At 39.2% G+C, this 27,486-nt stretch overlaps 1 protein-coding gene across 1 annotated transcript in view; it reads left to right on the forward strand.

Annotated features, from left to right (window-relative positions):
• The window catches only part of ADCY1 (adenylate cyclase 1), a 150,481-nt gene that overhangs the window by 116,671 nt on the left and 6,324 nt on the right, over positions 1-27,486 (forward strand). The window contains exons 11-17 of the mRNA XM_065628679.1: positions 2,958-3,042; positions 9,411-9,500; positions 12,311-12,567; positions 13,220-13,346; positions 23,120-23,236; positions 24,811-24,957; positions 25,345-25,443. Coding sequence (XP_065484751.1) covers positions 2,958-3,042; positions 9,411-9,500; positions 12,311-12,567; positions 13,220-13,346; positions 23,120-23,236; positions 24,811-24,957; positions 25,345-25,443 — 922 coding nt within the window. The remainder of the gene's footprint in view (positions 1-2,957; positions 3,043-9,410; positions 9,501-12,310; positions 12,568-13,219; positions 13,347-23,119; positions 23,237-24,810; positions 24,958-25,344; positions 25,444-27,486) is intronic.

Consider the following 27,486-nt stretch of genomic DNA (forward strand, 5'->3'; position numbering starts at 1 on the left):
TGTTTGTTTGTTTTGGTTTTTTGTTGGTTTTTGGGGTTGGCTTTTTTGGCAGAAGGGTGCACTTTGAAAACAAAAGCACAGGAATCTGCTAAACTTATTTAAAGCATTTTGCACTACAAAGGTGTTACTGCAGCTTTTCTAAATGTAGTTGTGCTGGCTTTGGATAAGGTACTTCAGGTATTGATAGCAATGTAGATAAAACTATACAGAGCTTAATGGGAACTAAGTACTGAAATATCCATCCAGCTTTTCAACCCAAATTTACAGGCTGCATTGAGGTTTTTGGTATCAGTGCTATCACTACAAAAACTGGTTAGTGCATAGTTTGGTCATTTCCACATGAGTTGCAGTCCGACCTTGGCTGCACTAAAGCAGACATAACCAAATACTTGTGATTTGTTTGATGGGTGTCTGATGCCTATTGCTGAGTGACGTATTTTAGTGATTACTTCAGATTTTGTCAATTTTATGTGAATGCTTGCTAAATAATAAAATAATTAGACTTCCTTTTCAAATCTGGAGGTTATAATAAGTAGATGTAATTGCGTTCAAGGTATAAAAATAATTAGTAATAAGGTTTTTTTCAGATGAGAATATCAAAACATTCAGAATAAGTTTCTCTTATTTTTACCAATTTTTAGGATTTCAGTGAGAATAGAACTGGCCACAGGATAATGGTTTTGAAAATGCCATTTTAAATTCTGATCTTTCCTATTCACAGATCCCCAGCCAGAATAATACTTACTCCTATAGTCTATTATTTCTAATTGAAAGCTTGAGAAACAACTTTTTAACTTTAATAATAATCATCATCATTTAAATTTGTTATGTAACACCTTTCATCTGAAGAATTCGAAGTCATTTACAAAAATCATCCAATTTCCAGACTAATGGCCTCTGATGACTAACTTAAGCATAATTAAGAACTCTTTCACCTACTTCTGAGGTAAAGCTTGGTACATGGCAATTTAGAACACAGAGAGACGAAGAGTATTAGCATAGTTGAAACTAGAATGAATTTCCAAGAGTCATATGGTATGGTAATTGGTAGCCTTTCCAAAAAGTACTGCCACTTAAAAATCACCTGGACAGAGATTTAGTTTAGGCTCTGATCTGACAGACACACAAGCTCCAGCAGAACACGACCACTGAAGGCCATGAAGATGAATAGGTTCATCATTGGATTAGCTAGAAAAGCCACCCACTGAATGGCCTTAAGTTCTGTCTTCCAGTGTCTGTTGGTGGTGGCTTCATGCAACCAAATTACTAGGCTTCTCAGGCTGTTCCCTCACTGTGACGCAGATGCAACAAGGAGCTAGACTTAAACTTCGGAAGCATTGGAAAGTTTTCCCTCTCTACAGAACTTGGAGCTTTAAGTTGCTCTTTAGATTTCTGAAGTAGTTGTAAATATGACAAAAGAATGCAAAAGCCAAGAGAATACGTGTAATGTGTTACTATAATGGGGGAAGTAACGAGAATAGTATTTGACACGTATCACAATATTCCAAGGAGGTTCAAAACCTGGAGACAATAAAATGTTGTAGAAAAGTGAATTGCTGCATCAATACAGAGAAAGCAATGGGCTTGACTTTCTCACAATTCCTGTGATCATTTGAGCAAAACAGCCTCTCAGTTAAAGGCATATTTTACAACCCCAGTTGGAGGCGGTGAAAGACTATGTCCCCATCAACCTAAGCTGCCCGATTATGGAGGTACACATGCAGTGTAGCCACTAATAGCCCTGAGGATGTCTTGTGCGGAGTTTATTTTTAAAAGCAATGTAGCCCTCTGTTAACCCAAATCTCTGTCAGTGTCGCACTCAGCACTAGGGTTGGTTGTTGGCTGGCTGTTGCTGCCTTAAAAGACACTGTTGCAATCATGTCCTCTGCATTTTTTATAACACACTATCATCCTGAATACAAAGCCAGTTCCCTAGAAACACACCCTGCTATCTATTAATACTTGTATTCAGAATCTGCACTGACAGCATCTACAGTCACACCCCATTCTGGATACACATACTACACCACAGAATTTTCCCTGTTAGTGTATTCGTTGGAATTATTACATGAATTTGAGATCAAAGCCAAATACTGAGAAATTCTACAGCAGAGGAATTGCACTCTTCTGCTGTTAGAAACCCTACATAAGCAATCTTTCCCCAGCGATGGTCAGGGACACAGATAAATAAATGTCTGCAGCCATGGCTCACATCTTCTGGACTGTCAAGGTTGTTCTCATGAGACTAGAGAAGAAAATGTGAAGATCATGTTATGCTGCTATCATATGGCCCTGGTTCCATGACTAGCTTGGGGCCAGGCTGACCCTGAGCATAAATCAAAGCAGCAGCACTGGTGAACTAATTTTTGCCAGCTTGCTCACATCCACAAGGTACTGTTCCATTAACACAGGCCTTCTGGAGGAGAGAAGTGCTTGGTCTGCACTCCTCATGAAGAACAAGCCTATTTTGATAGATCAGGAGAGGGAAGATTGAGAATTTTAAAAATTATTGCAGCTTCTTTGACCTCTGATTTCTGAATTTGGAGAAGGAGATTATAAGGGAAAAACATCTGGTAACTGTTACACAGCTGCCAAGGCCAAGTAATTAGGTTACAGACTCCACTTACAAGAGTCATCATGCTGAATATTCTGCATTAGCCTTCAATTAGAAAGTATCTCCCCTGACACACCATACAGTTTGAATTTTTGAGGCGCTTTGATCTCCTTGCTGAGGTCAGAGTGGGCACCATATACAAGAGCATTTACCGATTTCTCATTCTTGAGAGCAATGTAATTCACTGTGAAATTTCCTCTGCAACAGTTTAGTAATACAGCAAAGGTGAGGGGGAGATCCTCCACCATACATCCAAAATACCATTTCAGAAGGACATCTGTGCTGTTTGTTCTCATCTGCTATCGAGTTGCATTGCTTTATTTCTATTGTGTTTTGATTCTAGGAGTACCGTAGTTCTTGTTCTCCTGGTTTTCTGCATATGCTTCCTAGTGGCTTGTATTATGTACCTACATGTCACACAAGTACAAGTAAGTGATTTAAGATTTTATTGCTATTCTTCCTTTTGGTGCTGTTTTGTTTGTCCTTTGGAATATGAAGCCATTGGCACATGCTTCACAGACTCATAGAATTTGAAATCTATGTGGTTTTCAAGTCCATTGCTAAATAATGTATTAGGCACTTCAAAACCAAAAATGGTTCACTTGAAAGCAGACTTTTTACATGAGTAATCATTACAGCAGTGTAAGATTCAGTGCTATTAATACTATGCTTTTTCTCTTTTTTTTTGGTATGTCTTCCCTGAACACCTACCACTAGCTACTGAATCATTCCACTGTTGAGATAAACAGCTGCTTTAATCTGACTTTTTCTCCTTTCTGACTACAGAGCACACAGGTTGTCCCATTCCAACTGTATCTGGGTGTAAAGTCTTGCAAACTTCCCCTCTGTTTTCAAAACATTTTCTGCCAAAGCAGCAGCAATTTTGATGGTAAAGCACAATGTTCTGCACATGAAGCCCTTGGTCTTTTCGAAACCTTTAGTAATGATTAATTCTCCTACATTACATTTTCACAACAGTAATGATGCAGACGGACATTTGGTTGTTGTAGGAGAGAACTAGGTCTGCCAGATCAGAATAAAGCATCTACAGACTAATTTTCTGATGAAAGAAATCCGTAGTGGCTTAATGTAAATTTTGTTTTTTCAGAAAAATATCAGAAGAAAACACCTACACATTTAATCAGCCTTGCTGATTAACACACACTAATTTTTAGTTAAGAAAAATGCCCTTTGACAGGAGGAAAGTAATTGTTGTTGTGGAAACATAAATAGTATATTAGCAGAGTATCTGGTAGAGAGCAGATGTTTGTTTATAAACTTACACAATTATTTGGGAGTAGTTTTGATGATCTCTTTTGTTTCATAAAGGCACAGTAGTTTATCATCTGTTGTTCTGTCTATGGACAGTAGAAACATAGATGAAGTTTGCAGGAAATTGCTCCTCTTTATGCCATTTCCATGGAGCTAGCGCAAACTTAAGGTTTGTTTCAGCTGTTTTGGCAGTCAGCAGAATTTTAATGTATTAATTATTTATTAATTATTATTTATTAATGAGAGCAGCCTCGCAATTACAGGCTCTGGTTGTCATGGGGGATTTTAACTACCCTGATATTTGCTGGAAGGACGACTCAGCCAGCCCTCCACACTCCAGGAGGTTCCTCCAGTGCATTGATGATAACTTCCTGATGCAAATGGTGGATGAGCCAACTAGAAAAGGAGTGCTGTTGGATCTCATTCTCACTAACAAGAAGGGTCTAGTTGAAGCGGTAAAGGTTGAGGGCTGCCTTGGCTGCAGTGATCATGAGATGGTGGAGTTCGGGATCTCGTGTGGCAGGAACAGAAAAGCAAGCAGAATCGCAACCCTGGACTTCAGTAGGGCCAACTTTGGCCTTTTCAAGCAATTTCTAGGGAGAATCCCGTGGGAAAGGTAACTTGAAGGTAAAGACGCCCAAGAGAGTTGGTTAGCATTCAGGGACTGCTTCTACCAAGCTCAAGATCAGAGCATCCCAACAGGCAGGAAGTCAAGGAAGGGAGCCAGGAGACCTGCTTGGTTAAACAAGGAATTGCTGGGCAAGCTCAAGTGAAAGAGGAGAGTTTACAGATCATGGAAGGAGGCACTGGCCACTTGGGAAGAATATAAGGCTGTTGTCAGAGGATGTAAGGAGGCAACTAGGAAAGCTAAGGCCTTCTTAGAACTAAACCTTGTGAGGGGGGTCAAGGACAACAGAAAGAACTTCTTCAGATACATGGCAGATAAAACTAACACTAGAGAAAATGTAGGCCCACTGATGAATGGGGTGAGTGCTCTGGTGACAGAAGATACAGAGAAGGCAGAGTTACTGAATGCCTTCTTTGTCTCTGTCTGCTCTGCCAGAGGCTGTCCTGAGGAGTTCTGTACACCAGAGGCCCCAGAGGAAGTCAGGACAATGGAAGAGTTTGTCTTGGTTTATGAAGACTGGGTTAGGGACCAAATAAGCAATCTGGACATCCATAAATCCATGGGTCCTGATGGGATGCATCCACGGGTGCTGAGGGAGCTGGCTGAAGTCATTGCTAGGCCACTCTCCATCATCTTTGCTAAGTCGTGCAAAACGGGAGAGGTGCCTGAGGACTGCAGGAAAGCAAATGTCAGTCCGGTCTTCAAAAAGGGCAAGAAGGAGGATCCAGGTAACTATAGACCGGTCAGCCTCACCTCCATCTCTGGAATAGTGATGGAACACCTTATCCTTGGTGCCATCTCAAGGCATATCAAGGATAAGAGGGTCATTAGGGGCATTCCACATGGCTGCACCAAGGGGAAGTCATACTTAACCAACCTCATAGCCTTTTCTGAGGACATAACCAGGTGGATAGATGATGGGAAAGCAGTGGATGTGGTCTATCTTGACTTCAGTAAAGCATTTGACACTGTCTCCCACAGCATCCTCACGGCTAAACTGTGGAAGTGTGGTCTGGACGATCGGGTAGTGAGGTGGACTGTGAGCTGTCTGAAGGAAAGAAGTCAGAGAGTTGTGGTCAATGGGACGGAGTCTAGTTGGAGGCCTGTATCCAGTGGAGTGCCTCAAGGGTTGGTATGGGGACCAGTACTATTCAATATATTCATCAATGTCTTGGATGAGGGAATAGAGTGCACTGCCAGCAAGTTTGCTGATGACACGAAACTGGGAGGAGTGACTGACACGCCAGAAGGCTGTGCTGCCATCCTGGACAGGCTTGAGAGTTGGGCAGGGAAAAATTTAATGAAATATAACAAGGGCAACTGTAGAGTCTTGCATCTGGGTAGGAACAACCCCAGGTTCCAGTATAAGTTGGGGAACGACCTATTAGAGAGCAGTGTAGGGGCCTGGGGGTTCTGGTGGACAGCAGGATGACCATGAGCCAGCACTGTGCCCTTGTGCACAAAAAGGCCAATAGCATCCTGGGGTGTATTAGAAGAGGTGTGGTTAGTAGGTCGAGAGAAGTTCTCATCCCCCTCTACTCTGCCCTGGTGAGACCTCATCTGGAATATTGTGTCCAGTTCTGGGCCCTTCAGTTCAAGAAGGACAGGGAACTGCTTGAGAGAGTCCAGCGCAAAGCCACAAAGATGATTAAGGGAGTGGAGCATCTCCCTTATGAGGAAAGGCTGAGGGAGCTGGGTCTCTTTAGCTTGGAGAAGAGGAGACTGAGGGGTGACCTCATTAATGGTTATAAATATGTGAAGAGTGGGTGTTACGAGGATGGAGCCAGGCTCTTCTCGGTGACAACCAGTGATAGGACAAGGGGCAATGGGTGCAAACTGGAACACAGGAGGTTCCACTTAAATATGAGAAGAAACTTCTTCACAGTGCGGGTGACAGAGCACTGGAACAGGCTGCCCAGGGAGGTTGTGGAGTCTCCATTCAAAACCCGCCTGGACACATTCCTCTGTAGCCTCATCTAGGTGTTCCTGCTCTGGCAGGGGGGTTGGACTAGGTGATCTTTTGAGGTCCCTTCTAATCCCTGACATTCTGTGATTCTGTGTGATTCCAGGTTCGTCTAGAGATTTGGTACCTCACAGGATCAAATCCAGCATTAGGAAAATAAAGAAATATAAAAACTCAGAATATAGCAGTTCGAAATTTTGTGGTGAAAATTTGTCTCATATAATAAGTCAAATAAAATGAATATCCTATGTATAATAAATATGGAATTGTAAAATGGTCATTCCCCTATTTTAATCAGTCTCCTGGCATTTATTTGCTATTTTACACTGGACAAGTTATTCAACTTCTCCATGCTTTAGCACGAAATACTTCACTCACAAAACCATTAATATACTGCTTTACTGTACCAGTTATCAAACATTTCAGGGATCTGACAGTACTTATTTAGTTAATAAAAATTCCACAAACAAAAGACAACAAAGAAAATTAGGCCTCAGATGCTATGCTATCATGATAGAGGAGATACAATCTTAGAATGATAAAAAGTGAGTATAATTATTTTAAATGTCAGCCAGAGTTTTAATTCAGACATGTCTCATACCTTGCCTTTTAAAGGTTTATTTTCCTTTTTAACTCAATAGCCTAGCATGTCAACATTTAAAACATATGCATACTACAGACAAAAAAAAATGTCTACACAATGTGCCAGGACACATTGTCTTTGAATTTGCATTTTGCTCTGTTGCCATTAACAATACAGCATTAACTTCGAAGTATGGGGATTGTCTCCTTAACAAGTGGCAGATAATTTATTTGGTTGCAAAATGAATTAATGGAATATATATTTTTCCTTCAAACAAAATTATTATTTTGTATTTTATTTATATAGAAAAAACCACACATGTTCCACCTCATGTGTGCATAGGATTTTGATCTAGTTAAGTGGACAACTCGATGGGTAAAAAAATGTCTGGATGATCACATTTGGAGCATAGCAATTTATGGTCATACTCTACATGGAAGCCAGTAATAATTGGTGTACCAAAGGAATTCGTCCTGGGACCTGTCATGTTAAACATTTTTATCGATGACCTGGAGAAAGACATGGAATATACTCATGTCAGGTCTTCCAGTAACTCCAGCTTTGGGGTAACTGAAAGGAACTTACATAGATTGGCAGAATGGGTCAGGAGGACTCTTACGAAATACAGTATGGATAAATGCAAAGTCCAAGCCCTGAGAAGGAAGAACATCTGCAATGACCAGACTGGGGACTGATCAGATCTGAAAAAATGTCTCTGAGGGTCAAGGCAGACAGTACTTTTGGGTCCCTTGAGGTCCTTTCCAACCTGAAATGTATGATAACGATGAATAAATGCAGAAATGTCTATATCTTTTTTCATAGTGTAATTTTGAACACTGCAATATACCCTCCCTTGAGACACAGCTTTTCAATGTGAGATTCTTACAGTTTGAGGTTTTCGTTCTACAATATGCTCACTGTTTTATTAAACATGACAGACCTCTGTTATCCCAATATATTTCACTGATGCTGACTAACAGTTAAACTGGTTTCTGGTGTAGCCAATTAACTCAGGTCCACGACATGCTTACATAAATCTAATATTGGTGTTACACTGGTTGTTCTCCACCTCCATTTACATAGACTTAATCCATACTGAAGCCAAAATGTATCTGCAGATCACACGTGGTTTTTTATCTTTTCTGTAATTGCTGTATTTCATGTTTCACAGCCCAGATGAAGTTGATTCACCTATAACTATCTCAGACTTTTAATTCATGGTCACACATACAGCAGAAAAGTCTCTGTGTATGTGAATGGAAGGGGAGGATTTTCAATACATGATTTCTGTTGTGCCAAGACCAGAGAAGCCCCTCTGTATGGGTACTTTGCTGCCTGCTGGAAGCTATGCTTTTGATGTGTATGATACCCTTGAAGTAAATAGCTTTTCTTCAGGACTGGTGACTTTCATCCAAAAATTAGATGTTTGCTTGCTCCATTTGATATTTAGTCAAATCCAGTCTTGATAAGTCTGAGCCTTCTCCTTTTGAGGCACACAGGATTGTTCCCCCTTTAAATCTGTTTGTTTCCTGAAGTTGATTCTTGCCCCTTGAAGTCACTGGAAGAAATTCTGTGATCTGAATGACGTGTCGTGGATCCAGTTGATAACAGAGGCCCCAAACATTCTTAATGCAAGGGGAAAAGATGGAAAGCAGGTTTCCCTGAAAACAGAGATCAGTATGACTAGAAGAACCATAAGCACCACAGCCTGACAAACTTATCCTTCCTCTCTCACCTTCTGTCACTGTCTTCATAAATGCTCACAGCAGCACGCACTTCACACTTCACAGTGGTGGAATCAGGGTAAAAATGGCGATGAGCAAGAGATTCACAAGACTCCATTCCACCAGACAATTGACAAATTCAATATTTTAAATGAGTCCTGATAATTAAAACTACCCTGGCATTTAACAGGACTATCATAGCAGAAGACACAAATACCACTCCAAAATTCTGTGCTATCACAATATATTCTCTTGGATCATTATTTTATCCGATCATTTAAAAGGCAAAATATGCTTTGGGTATTTGCCAATGAGAAAAAAAAATCAAATGCCATCCTAATTTATTATTTGCTTTATAAGCAGACATCCCACTAACCTGCCAAAGAGTTTTAATTCTAATGAGAAATAGTGTATAGTAATAATAATCTCACATTTGTTACCCCCAAAAATGCAATTAGCATTAAAACACATATACAAAGTAATAACTGCATGCTTGTTTCATAATTTGCAGTGCAGGCAAAATTTCCATATCCCTTATTCACTTCTTTTTATAGACTACTAAAAAATAACAGCTATTCTTTAAAAAAAAAAAAAAATTATCTAGTAATCTTTTTTTTGTTCCCTAGTGTTTTCCAGGGTGCCTGACAATACAAATTCGTACCATTTTGTGTATTTTTATTGTGATCTTAATATACTCTGTGGCTCAAGGATGTGTGGTGAGTATTTAAATCAAGCATTGCTTAATTTAGCATTCTTTTTAATGAACAACCTGGTATGGATCTGTTAAACACATACCATAATCTCATCTGGTGAATTTCAACTGGTTTTATTATTCATACTTGCAGATCATATTTCTTCTTTGCTAATAATTTCAACTTTCACTGCCCTGAGTCAGGGTGTTGAATTAAGAATAGCAAAGCTATTAGCAAATTATAGAGATGATACCTTGTCAAGACCTATAGAAATTTTTATATCAGACCTTAGTATCACATAGTCTGCTGATGTCATGTACTTCATGGGAAAATGATTTTTAAATGTTCAACTTGCTTACTAGTTCAATGGCTAATATTTTGTGACAGACAAGGCATGATGTCAAACAACATTACTATGTGGCAACTTATAGAACATATCTCTGTCTAGTAACAGGGATATTTTTAGTCTAGGCAGATCAGAAAAGATAACAAGATCTTTAAATATAGACAGTATTGTGTAACGAGGTGAGGTGCTTACACGGTGCTACTTACATGATCCTTCCACATCTAATGTCTAGGAAGCTTCTCTTGTATGACATGAACTTTCTCAATACTTCTTGGACTTGAGTGTCAAATGGGATTTAAACTTCCCCTAAGTATTTGGCATTAAGTTGCTTTGCCTAATTCCTAGCACTCAATTTCAGCATTTTGGCTGCTAATGCTAATGAATTAAACCTGTTAGGTTACCCAAAGGAAAGAATCCACAGAAAAGCAGCATGCTAAGCACAATTGGAAATGCTGAGAAGGCAGATGTCACAAATCATGCCTCCCTGTGGGATTTAGATAATGTGTTCTGACCAATAGGAAGACAGTGATTTCCTGAGTAATTCACAGTGCTGACATGCCAAGCCCCTTGTTTTGTATTTTATGTATTCACTTCATCCCTGGACCTGTCCTGAGAACATCTGCCAAGCTGATCCCCATGAACTGAATGGGCAGAGGATCCCTTGTCTGCTAATTCTAATGTCCTGAGAGGTACCAAGGATTGCTGTTGTCCAGACATTTCTGGGAATTCTTGAACATCAGCTGTGTGAGTAACACACAGCCTCAATAGCACACAGACATACATGTGTTTCTTAATGTGCGTATAAACCCAAAACACATAGATATGCGCAGTACCTCCAGGCTAGCTAGCATCTCAGCAAGCTCTGTGTTTCTGACTTTGGGACTGAGATGAACATTGTGACAGCTAGAACCTTTCTGGATCAGCCCCCATAGATCTGACACTTACTTTGACCAAATGAAACAAACACCATTGTTGCCACTTAAAGACAGTGAAAATGGGCAACAGACATCCTAAGTCCTAAGGCAATGTTGAACATTGGTAGAAGGCAGCAGATTAGAATTCAGAATTTCTGGCCTCCAACAAGGCAGTGATCATTCAATTGCAACTTAGAATAGATCACAAATATAACTTTATCCTTTATTGAAGCAAGAATAGCCCGTTAGAATTGAAATGCTTAGGAAAAATGTTTAATCAGTAGAAATTATTGGTTCCTGCCAAGTAATGCCTCTAGAATTCTCAGCTGACAGAAGAGCTAGGTGTTGAGGTTTCACTCTTAGTTGTAGGACAGATGATGTTTTCCTGGATGGATTGCACATCATTTATGAAGCCCTCATGCATGCCTATGTTTTTGGATGAGTTTAGTATGAACAGCATTTTTAAGGATATTGAATGAAATCACATTAAACATTTTTCACTTCACTCTTTCTCATCTCATTATGTTAGCCATTATGAGTTTAACTCACATTTTATCTGTTATGTCTCATCTTTTTAAATGACGACAACCCCCTGTAAAATATACTGCTTAATCACCTTTCAGGTTGTCAGTTATTTTACAGCATGCTATAAAATTTCATTATCAATGGTTAGGATGAAATAAAAAGGTTTAATAACACAGTTCAAAAGAGAAGCTTAAGTACAGCGCAGGGCTTATGTGGTGATCCCTGATAAAATTGATTTCACACTACAATCCCACTCTCCCCATTTATGCTCTTATCCTCTGCCTTCATAAGGGGTGAAGACTGGAGCGCAATTAAAATCGGAGCTCTAAGGACTTGCACTGTTTGCCAGAAATTCCTCCCTTGATTGGATAACAGCTCCAATATGTATACATGATGTTGCCTTTATAAGAAGCAGGTTAAATTTCCTCAAATTTCCCATAGGAAATGCACTAAAACATGTTTTTACTTCACAGTCTAGGGAGGAAATGGAACTCCTTGGATAACTGAAATGGCAGGGATAATTAAAGATGAGGCCTTGTGGTTGAATCACATGTGATAGCAGAAGTAGTTCTGAGGTGTAGAAAACATATCATTTATGTTTAGCTTTTCATTTATATTTGATTAACTGAAATTGTTACAATTTATGTAGTCAATAAAACAAACAAATTTTTTCATGTTCTCTGTGCGAGAACCTTTCTCACTCGCATGACCACATAACATGTTTACTGAAGTTCCCTAGCTTTGCAGGAATACGTTAGCTTGAGAATCTTTTGGTTTTGAGCACTGAGCGGGAAACTTTTTAACTAAGCCCAAACTTTAACTGTTTGACCTTACTGGCATCTAATGAATAAAGAGTGTCTCCCACCTAAGACTGAGTAAAATGTTACAGGAAAAGGAGAGAGATTCTAGTAGAGGAGTGGGCCGGATGGGAATCCTACAGCCATATTTTCCCAACTAGAAATGACCTACAGTCAGCCCCCATAGCAGCTCCATTTCTTTTTGGTTTATATTTAACTTTCTCCCCTTCTTGTCTCTCCTCTCTTTTCTAGGTTGGCTGTATGCCTTGGGTTTGGAATATCAATTCCAGCAGTTCAATAGTTATCATTTCTTCTGGTGGAACAAACAAAACAATGAATGAACTTCCATGTGACACAGCCCACTATGCTTTCCTGTCCTGTGTAGTGGGGACTCTCACCTTGGCAATATTTCTACGAGTATCTTCCTTGCCAAAAATGATTCTTCTGCTTTTTGTTACAATTTTGTACATAGTTATTCTGGAACTCAGTGGTTACAGAAAAGCAGTGGGGTAGGTATCTTGCAAAGTAAAAGTTATGCATATTTCTGTATGGATAATCACAACATTGACTACTCATCTATGAATTGTCCTCTAGCACTCAGTGCTGCTTAGGGCTATATACTCAGTAGAGCACAAGAAATACTTAAGCCATCCTCCCCCCCAGCAATTGTAAGATCTAGTAATATCCATCAACAGGAGATCAGCTTTTGTGAACTAGCAAATGTCGCACCATTATTCTGTAGTTTTATGCCAGCATACCTCAGCTGAACACACTGCAGTCTAATTATAATATGAAATAGAAGAACACTGTGAAAAACTTCACTTCCATATTTCAGCAGCCCTCAACCAATTCAAATTCCATTTAAGCTTTTGAGCTTTTGAGTGTTTTTATATTTCCTAATTAAAAGCACGCACACACATTATAATAATCACAGAATCACAGAATGTATAATGTATAGCATTATAAAATCTTCAAGAATTTGAATGTTGATGTGATCAGGTTTACTGTCACCCATCTCCCTGCCCATGTGAGCCTCTTCAGAAGAGGCTAGTGATTAGGGGGTACCCATGTGTTCTAAACTGAAGATCTGATATTAAAAACACCCAGTGTTAGGTATTAGAAAACCTGTAATAACCCATTTACTTTCCTTTTATTTTTAAGGGGTGGCTCCTTTTATATGCGTGGCTATGAACCAATACTAGCCATTTTGCTATTTTCTTGTGCTTTGGCACTGCATTCCAGACAGGTGGACTTGAAGCTGCGTCTGGACTACCTCTGGGCTGTGCAGGTAAGTCATAGGACTTTTCTTTCTAGTATCCATGCACACAAAATTATGTCTGACCTTCTGAAGTGGCTTGCAAATATTTTCAGAACAAACTAGTTTGACTAAGACGCTTTCAAATTTTCATGTATCTTGGGGTTAACAGAGAAAAATTAGTAGAGCTTTCTTTCCACAGACCTATAAAACTCATTTGCTCTGGAGAAGTGATTTTTTTTGTTTGTGCATAGTTGTTCCATAACAGTATGTTATTAATAAAGTAATATATCTATATCCAAGATGTATAATGAATAGAGAGAATTTCGAACATGGGAAATTGACTGTTAGCAATATCAACTTGAGATAAAGATCCATGTTGTTGTTTCATCTTACAATACAAAAAGGGATGAAAATAAATTGATGTTCAGGTAAACTGAAAAGAAGAAATAAAACTGATGAAATACTTATACCCATATCATGCAATGAAACTGTGGAACTCTTTCCCAAAGGAAGATCAGTAATTTATTTAGATACCAAGTGCATGGACTTTTTTTTTAATATATATTTCCTATCATAATCACAGCAAAACCTATAGAAATTTTATTAGCCATAAGTAGGAACATCAGGAAATGTCTACATCATGTCATGCCTCTCTTCAGTCCTGTTCCCACCTCTGAAGGGTTTCCCACTGGCCCTTGAGGGAAAGAGAAAGTTGAAGAAGATACAAGTTTGTTTTGTTGGAATTTGGAAGTTGCTTTTATGATAAAACTTACACTCTTGTAGTTCACAGAGATCACATCCTGTTCTCACCTACACTCTATTAACTAAGTTGTTAAGAGGACTGTGTAAATCATCAGAGTGCTTGCTTTTGCGGGTAAGATCAAGGCTGGAACACGTGAGTTAGCACATCACTGGCTCTACTGTGTTACCTAGAATGGAGAAATCAGGAATGACTTAGCTCTGTTATTTTCTGCTCTTAAAGTTTTTCTACCTACCAACTGTTAGACAAGCTCTGTTGGGATTTTTTGTTTGTCTTGATGTCCAAGACCATGTTCACCCACTTTATGATTTAAGTTTATCTTGTTCCATAGCTTTAGTAAACTGTTTAGTAGCGCTGGTTTTAGATTGTTTAGTAGTGCTGTTTAACCGAGTCAACGTGTGACCACTTAGTTTAATTTTTGTCCTGTGACCTGCAGTATTGATAGGTGCTGTGTGTGTCAGCATCAGAAGTTTGTTTTAGATAAAGTGATAATAGTTTCTACTTGCTGTGGCATCAAATATTCTTTTCAGGTGGAAAAAAAAATCCCCTGACTTTGAAACTCAGAGCAACAAATGACTAGCTGTATAGCAGCTGTCTTTATATAGGTGGGCACAGGGTGGAGTGCCATATGACCCATGAATATGAGACCTTCTGTAATGTATTCCTAACCATGAAATAGAGTAGCAAGGAGGAAGATACTGTTTTGCTCTCCTGTGGCTTTTCAACAGGTCAAGAGTGGGTTCCAGCATCTTAAATGCTTTTCTTCATTCCAGCTATTATGACTTGCAGAGTGAATTGCGCATCCCTAAGGAATGTAGTGCTTAAAGATTCCTAGTTTTAAGTTAGCTTTTAATTAGAAATGAATTAGTTGTAACATTCAAGTACAGGAAACTAATAAGTGATTTAGGGTTCCGTTTGCCTCAGAACAATGTGCAACTTTAACAGACTTCAGTGGCAAGGTTCCCTCCATTACTTACTCTGTGAAGGAGATATGTCAAGCAGAATCGGTGAGAGTTGCTTTAGAGTGATTTCTATGGGGACAGGAAATGCGAAAGTGTAGAGGGAGGCCCTCCCATTAAGTAACAAGGTTCAGAATGGACCCCCTTCCTTTCTAAGCTTCTCAGAGAGAAGTATAGGTGCAGCTGAATCCAAATTTAGCCTCAGACTTGATCAATGATTTAAGTCTAAGAGGGTAGGGAAAACAGGTGAAGAATGATATGTGTATGATATGTATTTATGGCCAAAGGGTTGTATGTGCACATTCGATTCTTTATATTGCTTGGCTAGGATTTCAAAGTGTCATTACTCTGCATCTCAACCTGCTTTCTTCCCCTCCAGGGGCCTGGTGTCAGGTTGCTCCGAAGTCTGGATGCTAGGCCTCAAGGCAAGGTCTCAGGCAGCAAAGTTCATGGGCAGTTCTGAGTCTGGATCCTAGGTCTGTCAAGCAAAGTCTCAGGCTTCAGAGTTTGCAGACATAAATAATTTAATGGAGCAGTATAGCAGCAGGGTTGGCTCAAGCTGGGTGCCTTCATAGAGGTCCCAGCCAAGCTGGTAAATCTCTGGATTTTTATATCCTCACAGACTATTTACCCACCCCTCACACCAAGATTCAGTCCAATAGCAATATTTCAGTTTGGGGTCTTCTTGCTTCTCTCTTTTTCACTAATCTCAGGTGGGCCTTTGTTTTGTTTAACTGTAGACATTTTTTATAGTTCATAGCCTTGAAGGTGTTGTTTTGTCTGAATGAATCCTTTTCTTCCCAGCAAAGTGCAGAACAGGGCCTATCTTGGAGATGTCTGTAGTCTTTGTGTTAGCCTTGAAGTCATCATTTTGTCCCCAGTCAATTCCATTCTTCCTAGCAAAGTGTGAACCAGACCTTATCTCGCAGATGTTCAGTGTAGCTTGCCTGCTGAAAGATCAGAACTGGACAATAGTAAAAGAAGAAATATAAACTTTTTCTGTTTTCTTGGGGCCAAGTATTACAGAAATGCCTAGTCATCTACCAGCATTGTTAAAACCATTGTGCACTTACTTCAAAGGACAATAAGGGGAGTTAAGACATATGGATGCCTATCAAATTTCAGTAATGTCCAGTGTCGTCTTCAGGTAACACTTCAAAAAGTATTTTTCATCTGAGATCAAATGCCATTTTCAGATCTTTTCAATTGCAAATCAGGTACTTATATGGTACCAGCTTGTCTGTGATATCTGTGTGATAATCAGAAAGGAATAAAAAAATCAATGTAGGTAAGAAATTCAGAAATTAGGGATCAACATAACTACTATTCTTTGAAACTGATGTGCTGGGTAGGATGCTTGTCCTCTGATTATCTGGGCATATGCGCTTGCTCTTCTTGATTCCACATGGAAGATTTATTCCCTGGGGGAATAAATAATAGTGGATAACATGTTATAAGGAATGACTTCCTAGTTTCTGCTCTGTGTATTAGTTGTAAATGATATTGAATACAAGGGCTAACTAACATAACATGCAGAAGTACCATCATGATGGATGTTACAGAAGTGCGTATGGTGCTTACCTAGTCAGATGGACAAGTGAAAAAAAAAAACATTGTCTTTGTACTTATTAGGCTCTTTGGCATAGTAAAAATCTGAGTATTAAAAGCTCTGGGAAGACTTGGTTGGAAATATCTATATGTCAAAACTGCCTTTGAATAGTTAGCAAACTCCAAGCTAAGACTGTTAAGTCTTTAAGAGGAGACAAGGGTAAAAACCACCTTCCTGAGTGACAGTTTTCTCTAGCTGCAGGACTGCAGGAGCCCTGTGCATGGTTAGACAGCATTCTCAGTCACGTTTCTTTCCAGCCACACTACTACTTACTGTTGAACCACGCTGGCTTAACTTGGTTACATGCTTGGTAGCAGAAGTTTTAGAAAGACCATTGACTTAGTGAACGGGGGCTGTGGAGATTTTCTTCTGTTTTACCGAGTGAGTGTGTGGGTTCTTTATGCAAACACTGAATTGCACAAACCACTGCTAGAGCTAGAGACTCACATCTCCCAGTAACCAGATGCTGCTATGTGAAAGATATGCTAACACGGTACATCCATTTTTAGAAAGCTTCACATTTGTTACCTTACAACTGGGGGAATTTCAGACTCAAGGGCTATTCTGGAAGCTGTAAGCACTGTGTTTGCCTGCTTCTAGTAAGGTTCATTGTGAGGCTAACCCAGCAAAAATGCTCTCAGATGAATAAAACCATTTGTAGCATAAGCTACAATAACAAGTATTTGATAGATATTTTCATTTACTTTATCATGAACAACAAACAGTCTAGTGCTAACTAAATCATAATTTAAACACTGAAAGTATCCTGCAACTAATACCATTATTAGTAAGATAGATGCTCAGTGGTCTATGCTAAGGTCTGAGGAAAACACATTTTCATAGATTTTCTCTGCCACATCAGGGAAAAAAATGTGTTTTGAGGAAAAGCAAATTTCAAACAAGAAAAACTGCTTTAGAAAAATCATACAGTTTGAAGACAAGTTAATCTAATTTCCATGCATCGAGGTTATATAACCAGAACAGAGATGATACAATATGACTTATGGACATAATGTGGAAAAAAAAAATTCTGACTGATGCTAAGTTGTTAGAACATTTATATTTGTACTTACTCTTCACACATCAATGGTGTTATAGGTTCCTGTTGATTTTGCTAAGTTTTTTTCTGTGCCGAATTTAACCTTCCTGAATATCACAGTATTTCCAGAAAATATCTGTTGGTTTTGGTTTTTTTAAAAACAGGCAGTAGAAGGAGAATTTCATTTGCTACACAATGTTGTTGAGTGACTGTGTGCCTCATATGACGATAACTGTGAATAGCAAATAGAGGAGCATTTTACTTACTTGTGACTGATAATCACTTTTGCTTATGCAAATTCTTCAACAAAACTGGAAAAAAATGGACAAATAAATACAAGCAATAGATGAATGAAGAAGCTAAAACTGCCAAAAAAAGCTGAGTTGCACGCTCACTCAGGATTTTTCAGGGGAGGAAAATGAGAATAATACAATGATATGACTGATTGTTGCACTCTTTAGGGAACACTAGAATATCATTCAGCTGTCTTTTCTAATCCATGACACTTGCAAGAAATATGTATTTTACACGCGCAGGCAAGACTGGCCAGGTTTGCTTGCACTTCCTCTCAAAAATCTGGCCCTCTAGAAACAGCATGATGGGTCTCTTCCCTGTGGTTTTAGTGCCACCTTCAGGTACAGAGATTTTGTTTCTGTGGTGCTGGTGCCCGGCTTAGCTGTCTTGAAACAGTGGATTTTCATGTGATAACTTCAGTCAGTGACATAGCTACAGCATTTTTATGCTTATTAAACAGTCACCTGATATCTCAGGTGATACAAGAGCTGAAACCACTTCCTGAAGAGAGAATGTGTAACCAGTTACCAGCATAGTAAAAATTCTAGGATGCTGTGAAACTTTGTAAAATGCAATAGCTGTAAATTACATTGATGTCAAAAGCCATAGTACCAAAGAACATTTTAAATTTTGTCACCAGGTCCAAAGCAAAAACAAAGCCTGCTTTTAAATACTGCAGCTCTGCAAATACAGTTAAGTTCTGCAAAATTGCATACCTGCCACAAATACCAAATGGGCATAAGCAAAAAGCAGAATATAAAAAATTATGTTGCTCATGCCTTTGTATTTTCTTTCTTGTTTATTTTCACAATAATCCGCCTTGTTTTTCGACCCAGCAGGTATTGCATGAATATCATACTGGCATCTTTCTTTAATTAACAAATTGGAATAGGAGCAAATAGATGAAGGTTTGGGTGCTATTTAGCTGTCTGGATAATATTTCCACCAGGAATGTAAATACCTGTGATGTGTGCTATTTTAGCCTTCTTTCTCCCTGTGCTATTTTAATCTTTCTCCAGCCTCAAGTACTCCTTCTTCCTTCTCAGTGTCTGTTTTGCCTGGGAAAGGGTGATGCCTACACTTCCTTTTATCTTAGCTGCTCAAAGAGTAGGCACTAGTAGGAGTTCATGAGTCACAAGAAGAACAGTTTTTATTGTATTCCCCTTAAGGGCAGAAAGCAGGAAGCTGGAAAAAGGTCCAGAAAATATCAGTAATCAGTTTACTTCCCTCCCCTTAGAGCCATGTGATGGGATACTTTGAGAGTCCTCACTGCTGAATATGACCAAGTCTTTTTTTACCTTGCCTTCACTCCTTATTTTGCCTTGCAAGAGACACAAGGAGTTCTTTCTTCTTTTCCCAGGTAGATCCTGAAGAGCTGCATATATTAGAGCTGTCATAGGCAGTGCAGGTTGAGAGAATGGGTACTCGAACTCTATGTAGTAGTAGCAGAGAATCATAGAATAGTTTGGGTTGGAAGGGACCATCAAAAGTCATCTAGTTCAACCCCCCTGCAACGAGCAGGGACATCTTCAACTAGATCAGGTTGCTCAGAGCCCCATCCAGCCTGGCATTGAATGTCTCCAGGCATGGGGCATCTACCACCTCTCTGGGCAACCTGTGCCAGTGTTCTACCACTCTCATTGTAAACAATTTCTTCCTCATGTCTAGCCTGAATGTATCCTTTTTTAGTTAAAAAGAATTTCCTCTTGTCCTATTGCAACAGGCCCTAATGAGAGAAGGTACATTTGAGTTCACATTCCTAGATATCACTCTAAGAAAGGCAGGATGTTAAGACATTTGGTATGTCTTGATGGAATAAGTGCAGTCCTTGCAGACACTCTGGCTGGGGTACCAGCAATAATATAGCGGTATTAACCCACTGTGTGGTGTGGGATATTGTACCTCGCTTTTCAACACGACTAAGTAGCTCAGAAGGAGTGCTATGCTAATTACATGAATATTCTGCTTCTATGTCTGGGCCTAGGTCAGGCAGAGCTAACACAGCTTATTCTTCATGGCACTGCATTGCCCCAGATAGCCATTGCCAGTGCAAACGTCTCCCTGAACCACAGGGAGAGACTGCACTCCTCCCTCCCTGTTGGCTAGGAAGTGCCTGACATGAAACAGGCCAGAGCACAAAAAGCTAAGAGCACTTGACCTACCCTTGTTCTGCTGTTTGCATAATATGTCTCTATTTAGTATTTGCTACTGTTACTCACCATGGTATCATTCAAGGGCGTACCATGACCTTAGTGGCTTTCATCTCATTTCTGGCAACTGAACCTTCTGAGTCAAAATTGTAGTTAACAGCTTTGCACCCAAAGAGAGGAAGAGGCACTTGCTAGGTGTGTTGGAAATGTAGCATTCTACTGTTCTTAGAGGATTTTGCCACCCCTTCAACCATGACTGGTGGTGTAGTTTGAGCCACTAGCTCTTTTCTGCAGAGCTCAATTCTCAGCCTCTTAGTCACAGCTATGATCCCATCATTGTGAACATTGTCACACCCATAACTGCATGCACACAGTGGTGTCACTGGCATTTCTTTCCCAGTAGTTTCGTGACTGTAGTGAAGCGAGACAGAAAGAAGGAGAAAAGCCATCACATGCCTTAAAGTTCCATCAGAGGGAAACAAGAAAACCAGCAGGCTAGAGTGTCCTTTCTTATTTCATGTTGGTGTATTAGAATTGTCTTTTATTTCTGTGCATCAAAGGCTGGACAGAACTTCAGCAACATGACCAAGGTCACAAAGGTCTGTTTCAGTGCTGGCAGGTTTGTCTTTGTGCTATGGCTTGCTCTAAAACCTTCGTTGTGAATCATACACAATGATAAGAAACATTACGTATTGCTGAAGAACCTTCTCAATAATTTCTTCCAAAATAAATGCATTGGTCCACTACTGGGCAAGGCAGAGGAATCTGATCACACATTTCTAGATCAGAAATGAACAGCAGCTGCCAGTGATTGAGCAACATCACTATCCATGCAATGCGTCAAACTGATTACTCCATTTACCTTGATTACTTTGACTTGTCCAGAAATCTCTGCGTCCTGGCCCAAAGGTGTGTTGTTCTTTAGGCTGCTATTCTGCTCCATATTGTATTGGGAATGTAACTGAGAGCCTTAAACATTCCTAGGAAGAGAGTAACAAAGAAGTTTCTTATTCAAAAAGTAGAGAAATGGATAAGCAAGCCCCAAATGGATTTTTTAATACAGAGCATGGATTCAGTTTGCAAAGTTTTTTGCTGTCATCAAAGTAAAGTTTTCCATATTCCAGTATGATGTAAAAATGGAGTTCTAAGCTTAGTTTGGATTTTCAGCTGGAAAAAGCTTTTTGTTTTTGCCATTAGGACACTGAAATTCCAACAGTCAGACTAAACACAAGAGGCCATTTCCACATGTTTATTGACAACAATAAGTCGGAGATAGAATTATACCACCAAAATAGGGGAAGAATAGTTTAAGAAAACAGCATATGGAATTTAAACAGCAAAAAAAAGTGTCGAGAAAACAGGACACAAACAGGAAATAGATACTTGCTTAGAATAAAAATTTCAGCTGTATTTCTTAGAGAGCTTAACTACTACTTAATGTTTACTGACATTTCACCTCTGGAGTAAATTCTGATTCTTATTGCACAAATTAGAGGAGGAACTAAGAATGTATTTCAAAGGGAATGATTCTTGAAGAAGTCATGTTTATAAAACCAATTCTGTTACAGTGTTCTTTCTACTTGTAAAGAAATTTAGGAATATAGAAGTAAACTGCAAGGCAAAGTGGACTGTGTGATTCGAGTAAAAAGGTTGTTTCCTAAGTTTTGTCATAGAAAGCAAAAATTAGCTTACTGGGGAGAAATAAAAAAAAAAAAAAAAGACTTTTTATTTTAGGACTATGCAAAAGGAAGAGGTGACTGGTTTTGCCTACTTAGACAGAACTGTGTAGTGAGAAAAGTATGTGGACTTTGTAATAGATTAGGATAGCAAATTCTAGATACAAAATGGGCACTAACAAAAATTAGAGCAGATTCTTCACTGGTTTACATGATTGTAGTTTCTCAAAAATGCCTGAGATTTGGCTTTCCAGTCTTCTGGTAACTGTAACAAGGTAAACAAAATCATATAAGGATCACGGCAGATTTGTGTTATAATTCTGTAAGTGTGATGGAAGAGCAAAGAATAAGCTGTGATTTATATGAGAAGAATTATATGATACTGATCAAAAGTTTTCTCATTTAAATCAGAATGTGGGCCCAAAAGGCACTCTAACAAGGACCAAATTCCAGAGAAGTGATTTTGCAGGGAGTCTACTAAGGACTAGGCTGGAATTTGCAAACCTAGGAATCCCAAATGAGATCTGTAGATATTCAGTATTTTTCCAATAAGAGGTCTCTGATTTTTAGAATTGTTTCCTAAGGTGTGACTCCCACTAACTCCTGTGAGTCAAGACACTTGTAATAAGATACCACTATCTTGAATTAAGGACTTCAGCTGTGTTAACTCCTAGGGACCCTTTCTGAGTGCTGTCATTCACATGAATGATAGAATTTCTGTTGCTGTTGTGCACAGAAATTTCTGTGCACAGGAACTGTTTATGTTTTCATGCCAAATACCAGAGTATTTAAAACCACCTCTAGAAACACCTTTTTTTAAAAATTTTTTTAATGGCATATCATTTGGAGGGGAAGCCAGATGAGGAGCAGCTAAAGTCACTGGGTTTGTTCAGCCTGGAGAAGAGGAGACTGAGGGGAGATCTCATAGCGGCTACAGCTTCCTCACGAGGGGAGAAGGAGGGGCAGGTGCTGATCTCTTCTCTCTGGTGACCAGTGACAGAACCTGAGGGCATGGCAGGAAGATGTGCCAGGGAGCTTTAGGTTGGACATTAGGAAAAGGTTCTTCCCCCAGAGGGTGCTGGACACTGGAACAGGCTCCCCAGGGAGGTGTCACGGCCCCAACCTGACAGTGTTCAAGAAGAGACTGGACAAGGCCCTCAGACACACGGTGTGAACTGTGGGGTTGTCCTGTGCAGGGACAGGAGTTGGACTCGATGATCCTTGTGGGTCCCTTCCAACTGAGGACATTCTACAATTCGATGATTCTATAAATTTTTGCTTTATGGAAAGGTTTTTCTTTTTCTCTGTCCCCACAGGCAGAAGAGGAGAGAGACGATATGGAGAGAGTCAAGCTAGATAATAAAAGAATTCTCTTCAACCTGTTGCCAGCACATGTTGCACAGCACTTTCTTATGTCTAATCCAAGAAATATGGTAAACCAAGATAAAATTTAAATACCTGGTGATGTTGCATGCGTGTAACCCTGTGTAACTTGCGTCACCTTTCAACTGTATGTTTTCATGTTAAAAGGGATAGTTTTATAAAAACTTGCATTCAATAATTAGATTTGGATTATTTCTTTCACTGTAGTGTCCTCATTCTCTGAAGAATTTTCATAAAAAGCAGGATAAGGGAATGTCGTGTCATTCAGCATCAATGCAGCCAAGTGTCTATGTGCAAATCACTAAATTTTTTTTCAATCAGTTTTGAATATTGGCATTTATCATAGTATTTCATGAGTCAGTTTGGTTCTGAATGGTGAAGTAGTGTATTAACTGCCAGATACTTCCATATGAACCACCCTCGTTCTGGAAATATGCTGCCATTATCAAGCCCATTCATTTAAAGTTAAAAACAGAATTGTACATACCCAAGAAAGACAGAGTAGCTGTTAACACCAGTGGCTGCAGTGATTAAAGTGGTTCAGGAAGCCCTTTCCCAGAGTCCTGGTGTAGCTGCAATACCTGCAGCACTGAAGTAGTTGTAATGGCTATGATACTGCTCTTGAGAGTTTGTTCAATGTATTTGAACCACAGAAGAGTGGGTGTACTTTCCATGAGCCCTCCAAATTCTTAAGCAGAAACCTTACAGCAGAACAGCATTGTATTGTTAGTGTTGAATACAGGACTCTGCAACTCAGGGAATGACATGAAGGAGTGAGGATGGTTTTGTGCTGCTGGGTAAAATTGTTCTGTCTCCTATATTAGTTATAAAATAAAACTGAGAAAATGCAACTATATTTCTCATATAACAAAAGTTCTACAACTGTTAAGACTTTCTACAGAATTTTTACTCACTACTTCCCTGCCTAAACAGAGAAAAATACTAAGTTGGTTTAAATGGGTTTAATAGCTGAGTGTCAATTTTCTTTAGTGTTTTTGAGTGGAGATATCTTTCAACTTTTTTTTAATAAGCCTGTCTTTACCAAAAGAGATGACTTTTGTCCTAGCTACTCTCCTACTAGAGAGAGTGCAGAGGAGGGTGACAAAGCTGGTGAGGGGCCTGGAGCACAAGTTGTATGAGAAGCGGATGAGGGAACTGGGGCTGTTTAGGCTGGAGAAAAGGAGGCTGAGGGGAGACCTGATCGCTGTCTACAACTACCTGAAAGGAGGGTGTAGCATGGAGGGGGTTGGTATCTTCTCCCAAGTAGCAAGTGATAGGACAAGAGGAAATGGCCTCAAGTTGCACCAGGGGAGGTTCAGATTGGATATTAGGAAAAAAATTCTTCACAGAAAGGGTTGTCAGGCATTGGAACAGGCTGCCCAGGGAAGTGGTGGAGTCGCCACCCCTAGAGGTGTTTGAAAGGTGTTTAGATGAGGTTCTTAGGTACATGGTTTAGTGCTAGAGTTAGGTTGTGGTTGGACTCAATGATCCTGAGGGTCTCTTCCAACTGAAATGATTCTATGATTCCATTATTCTATTGCTTAGTAGTAGAATAGATATCATAGTAATGCCTGGTTTGATTAATCTTTTTAAAATAAAAAATTTATCTGCTCATAAACTGCAGGACCTTTATTACCAGTCATATTCACAAGTGGGAGTGATGTTTGCTTCCATCCCAAATTTCAATGATTTTTACATCGAATTGGACGGCAATAATATGGGAGTGGAATGTTTACGCCTGTTAAATGAAATCATTGCTGATTTTGATGAGGTAAGTTCTAAATACTTTGTCTTTTGACCATTTCAGTTCTACCTAATTGCTATCAACAGAGATTATCTGTAGCAGCTCAGCCTATCTTGCACTGCCTAATAAAACAGTGCTGTAAACTTCCTATTTGATTGTAGTTGGTGTCCACTGGGCTTCTCCTAAGTATCCAGTTTGTATTTTTAGGCAAGTGAGTCTGACCTCAAATTCCTCTAATATAGGTAGAGTATTAAAATGTGAGTTAATGGTCATTTTTTCAATTACTTCAAAGTGGGCAACCCTCAACTTACCAAAAATAATATGGTTTAATCAACTTGCACATATTATCTGATAACTATGGTTGCTTGTCTAAAATATTATGTAATATTTAACAGTTTTATGTTTTAAACAAAGCTTATGGACAAAGAATATTATAAGGACATAGAAAAAATCAAGACAATTGGAAGTACATATATGGCAGCTGTGGGACTCGTACCTACTTCGGGAACTAAGGTAAGAAGATTTTACATGACAGTCATCTGTGGACGAACCATTGTCCTTCAATTTTTTATTGCTCTCTACAACTACCTGAAAAGAGGTCATAGCATGGAGGGTGTTGGTCTCTTCTCCCAAGTAGCAAGTGACAGGACAAGAGGAAATGGCCTCAGTTTGCACCAGGGAAGGTTTAGATTGGATATTAGGAAAAAATTCTTCACGGAAAGGGTTGTGAAGCATTGGAACAGGCTGCCCAGGGAAGTGATGGAGTCACCATCCCTGGAGGTGTTTAAAAGGCCTTCAGACGAGGTTCTTAGGGACATGGTTTAGCGCTAGATTTAGGTTAGGTTATGGCTGGACTCGATGATCCTGAAGGTCTCTTCCAGCTCAAATGATTCTATGATTCTATGAATTTCCAGAAGAACATCAGAAACACAACTAACTCTATGTGATTATATATAACCCATACTACTTCTTTACAACAATTTCAATCTGAAATTAAAAGAACAACTTTAGCCTGAAAAAAAAAAAATGCTATCCTAGCAGTTGCTCACGTGGCTTCATTTGGGATTTTGTTGTCTGCAGCTCTGGGTTCTCTGCAAATTGGCCTATAAAGCTACTAAGTCAGAGTGATAATGTTTTAAACCCGGTATCTCAGATGACCTTGTAATATACAGGGAAGGGGAGACTCTAGATGTAATGAATTGCTGCAAAACCAGCACATGAATATTTTTTTTTCTTTTTTTTTTTTTTATATTGAAATCTGGGTGCAACCTACAATCAAAACAAACAGCCTCTCCCAACCACCACCAAGGACAGGCAACTTAGGGCTTAGGTACATTGCTGCATTTTACCCTGGTCCCTCCAAATCAGCTCTTCTTTGTCTCTAATGCTAGCATTCTTTTTCTCCCCTTAATAATAAAAAGTCAAAGTCATTTCAGACCCACTATTTCTGCAGCACAGTTTTTATTCTATATCCTCCTTACTACTCCTGAGTGTGTTTCTTACCTTAAGTTTGTGTCTTGGGACAGAGATTTCCTAGATTTGCACACAGCATCTGGAAAAGCAGAAAACCCTGCAGCCAGTATACTGAATAAATTGTATACAGAGTACTATGCACATTAATATTACTAAAATTAATTTACGAAAAATAATATAATTAATAATATGAGGAATATAATGAAAATTAAAGCAATCCATGCACCTTGTCTGCCCAGAATTTCCAGACACCTCTCCCCTGTTCTGATATGCATTTACGTATGTTGTAGAGGTACACTCATGCATATGGTTTAGCATTACAAAATAACACCCAATTGGAGTGCAAAAGCAAAAAGGGCCAGAAGATGGCCTGTGAACTTTCTAGCAACGATTATCCTTGCTAAGTAAATAAAAAACAAGGCCACATTGAAATCAGCTCTTAGGATCGTGTTGGAGTATATCACATGCAACTAATTTTCTGGTCTGCAGGGTATTTGCAGCTGATGCTTGCCTTTGTATCATTCCTAGAAATCTACACATTACAAAAAGATATTTTAAAAACTCTGTTTATGCTAAATGTTTGACTCCTGGGCCCTGAGACAGGAAAAAAAAAATAATACTTCAGATTTTGTTCAGTGTGATCTCAGGCAACCAGGCAACGGCATACTTGTGTGTCTGCTATAAATGCTCTTTGAACTATAATGCTGAAAACAAGTGTGTTATTGGGTAACTTTGGCCGTATATGTTCCAAAACCTAAACGTGTTTATCTCTTGTATTTTATAGTTGCTAACTGAAGGGTCAGCTGAGTTAGCCCCGTACTGAAGATACCGCTTTGAGCTTATGATAGTAATGTATTTTAAATGACCGCAGGTGGTCTTCTATAGGACTCTGCCTTTCTCTGAGATCTTGGGGCAAATTTTCAACTTTTCTGTACAAGTAGTATTTATTTAACATTCTGCATTCCAGAAAACCTAAACATCTTGTATAAAACAGACAATATTTTTTACTTCAACTTGAGGTTTCAGCTTTTCTGTGATGTCTTCCCACTCCTCATGTGATGCAAATGAATAGAAATTATTCAC

This window comes from Caloenas nicobarica, chromosome 2 (assembly GCF_036013445.1).
Source record: "Caloenas nicobarica isolate bCalNic1 chromosome 2, bCalNic1.hap1, whole genome shotgun sequence".
In the NCBI taxonomy this organism is placed as follows: domain Eukaryota; kingdom Metazoa; phylum Chordata; class Aves; order Columbiformes; family Columbidae; genus Caloenas; species Caloenas nicobarica.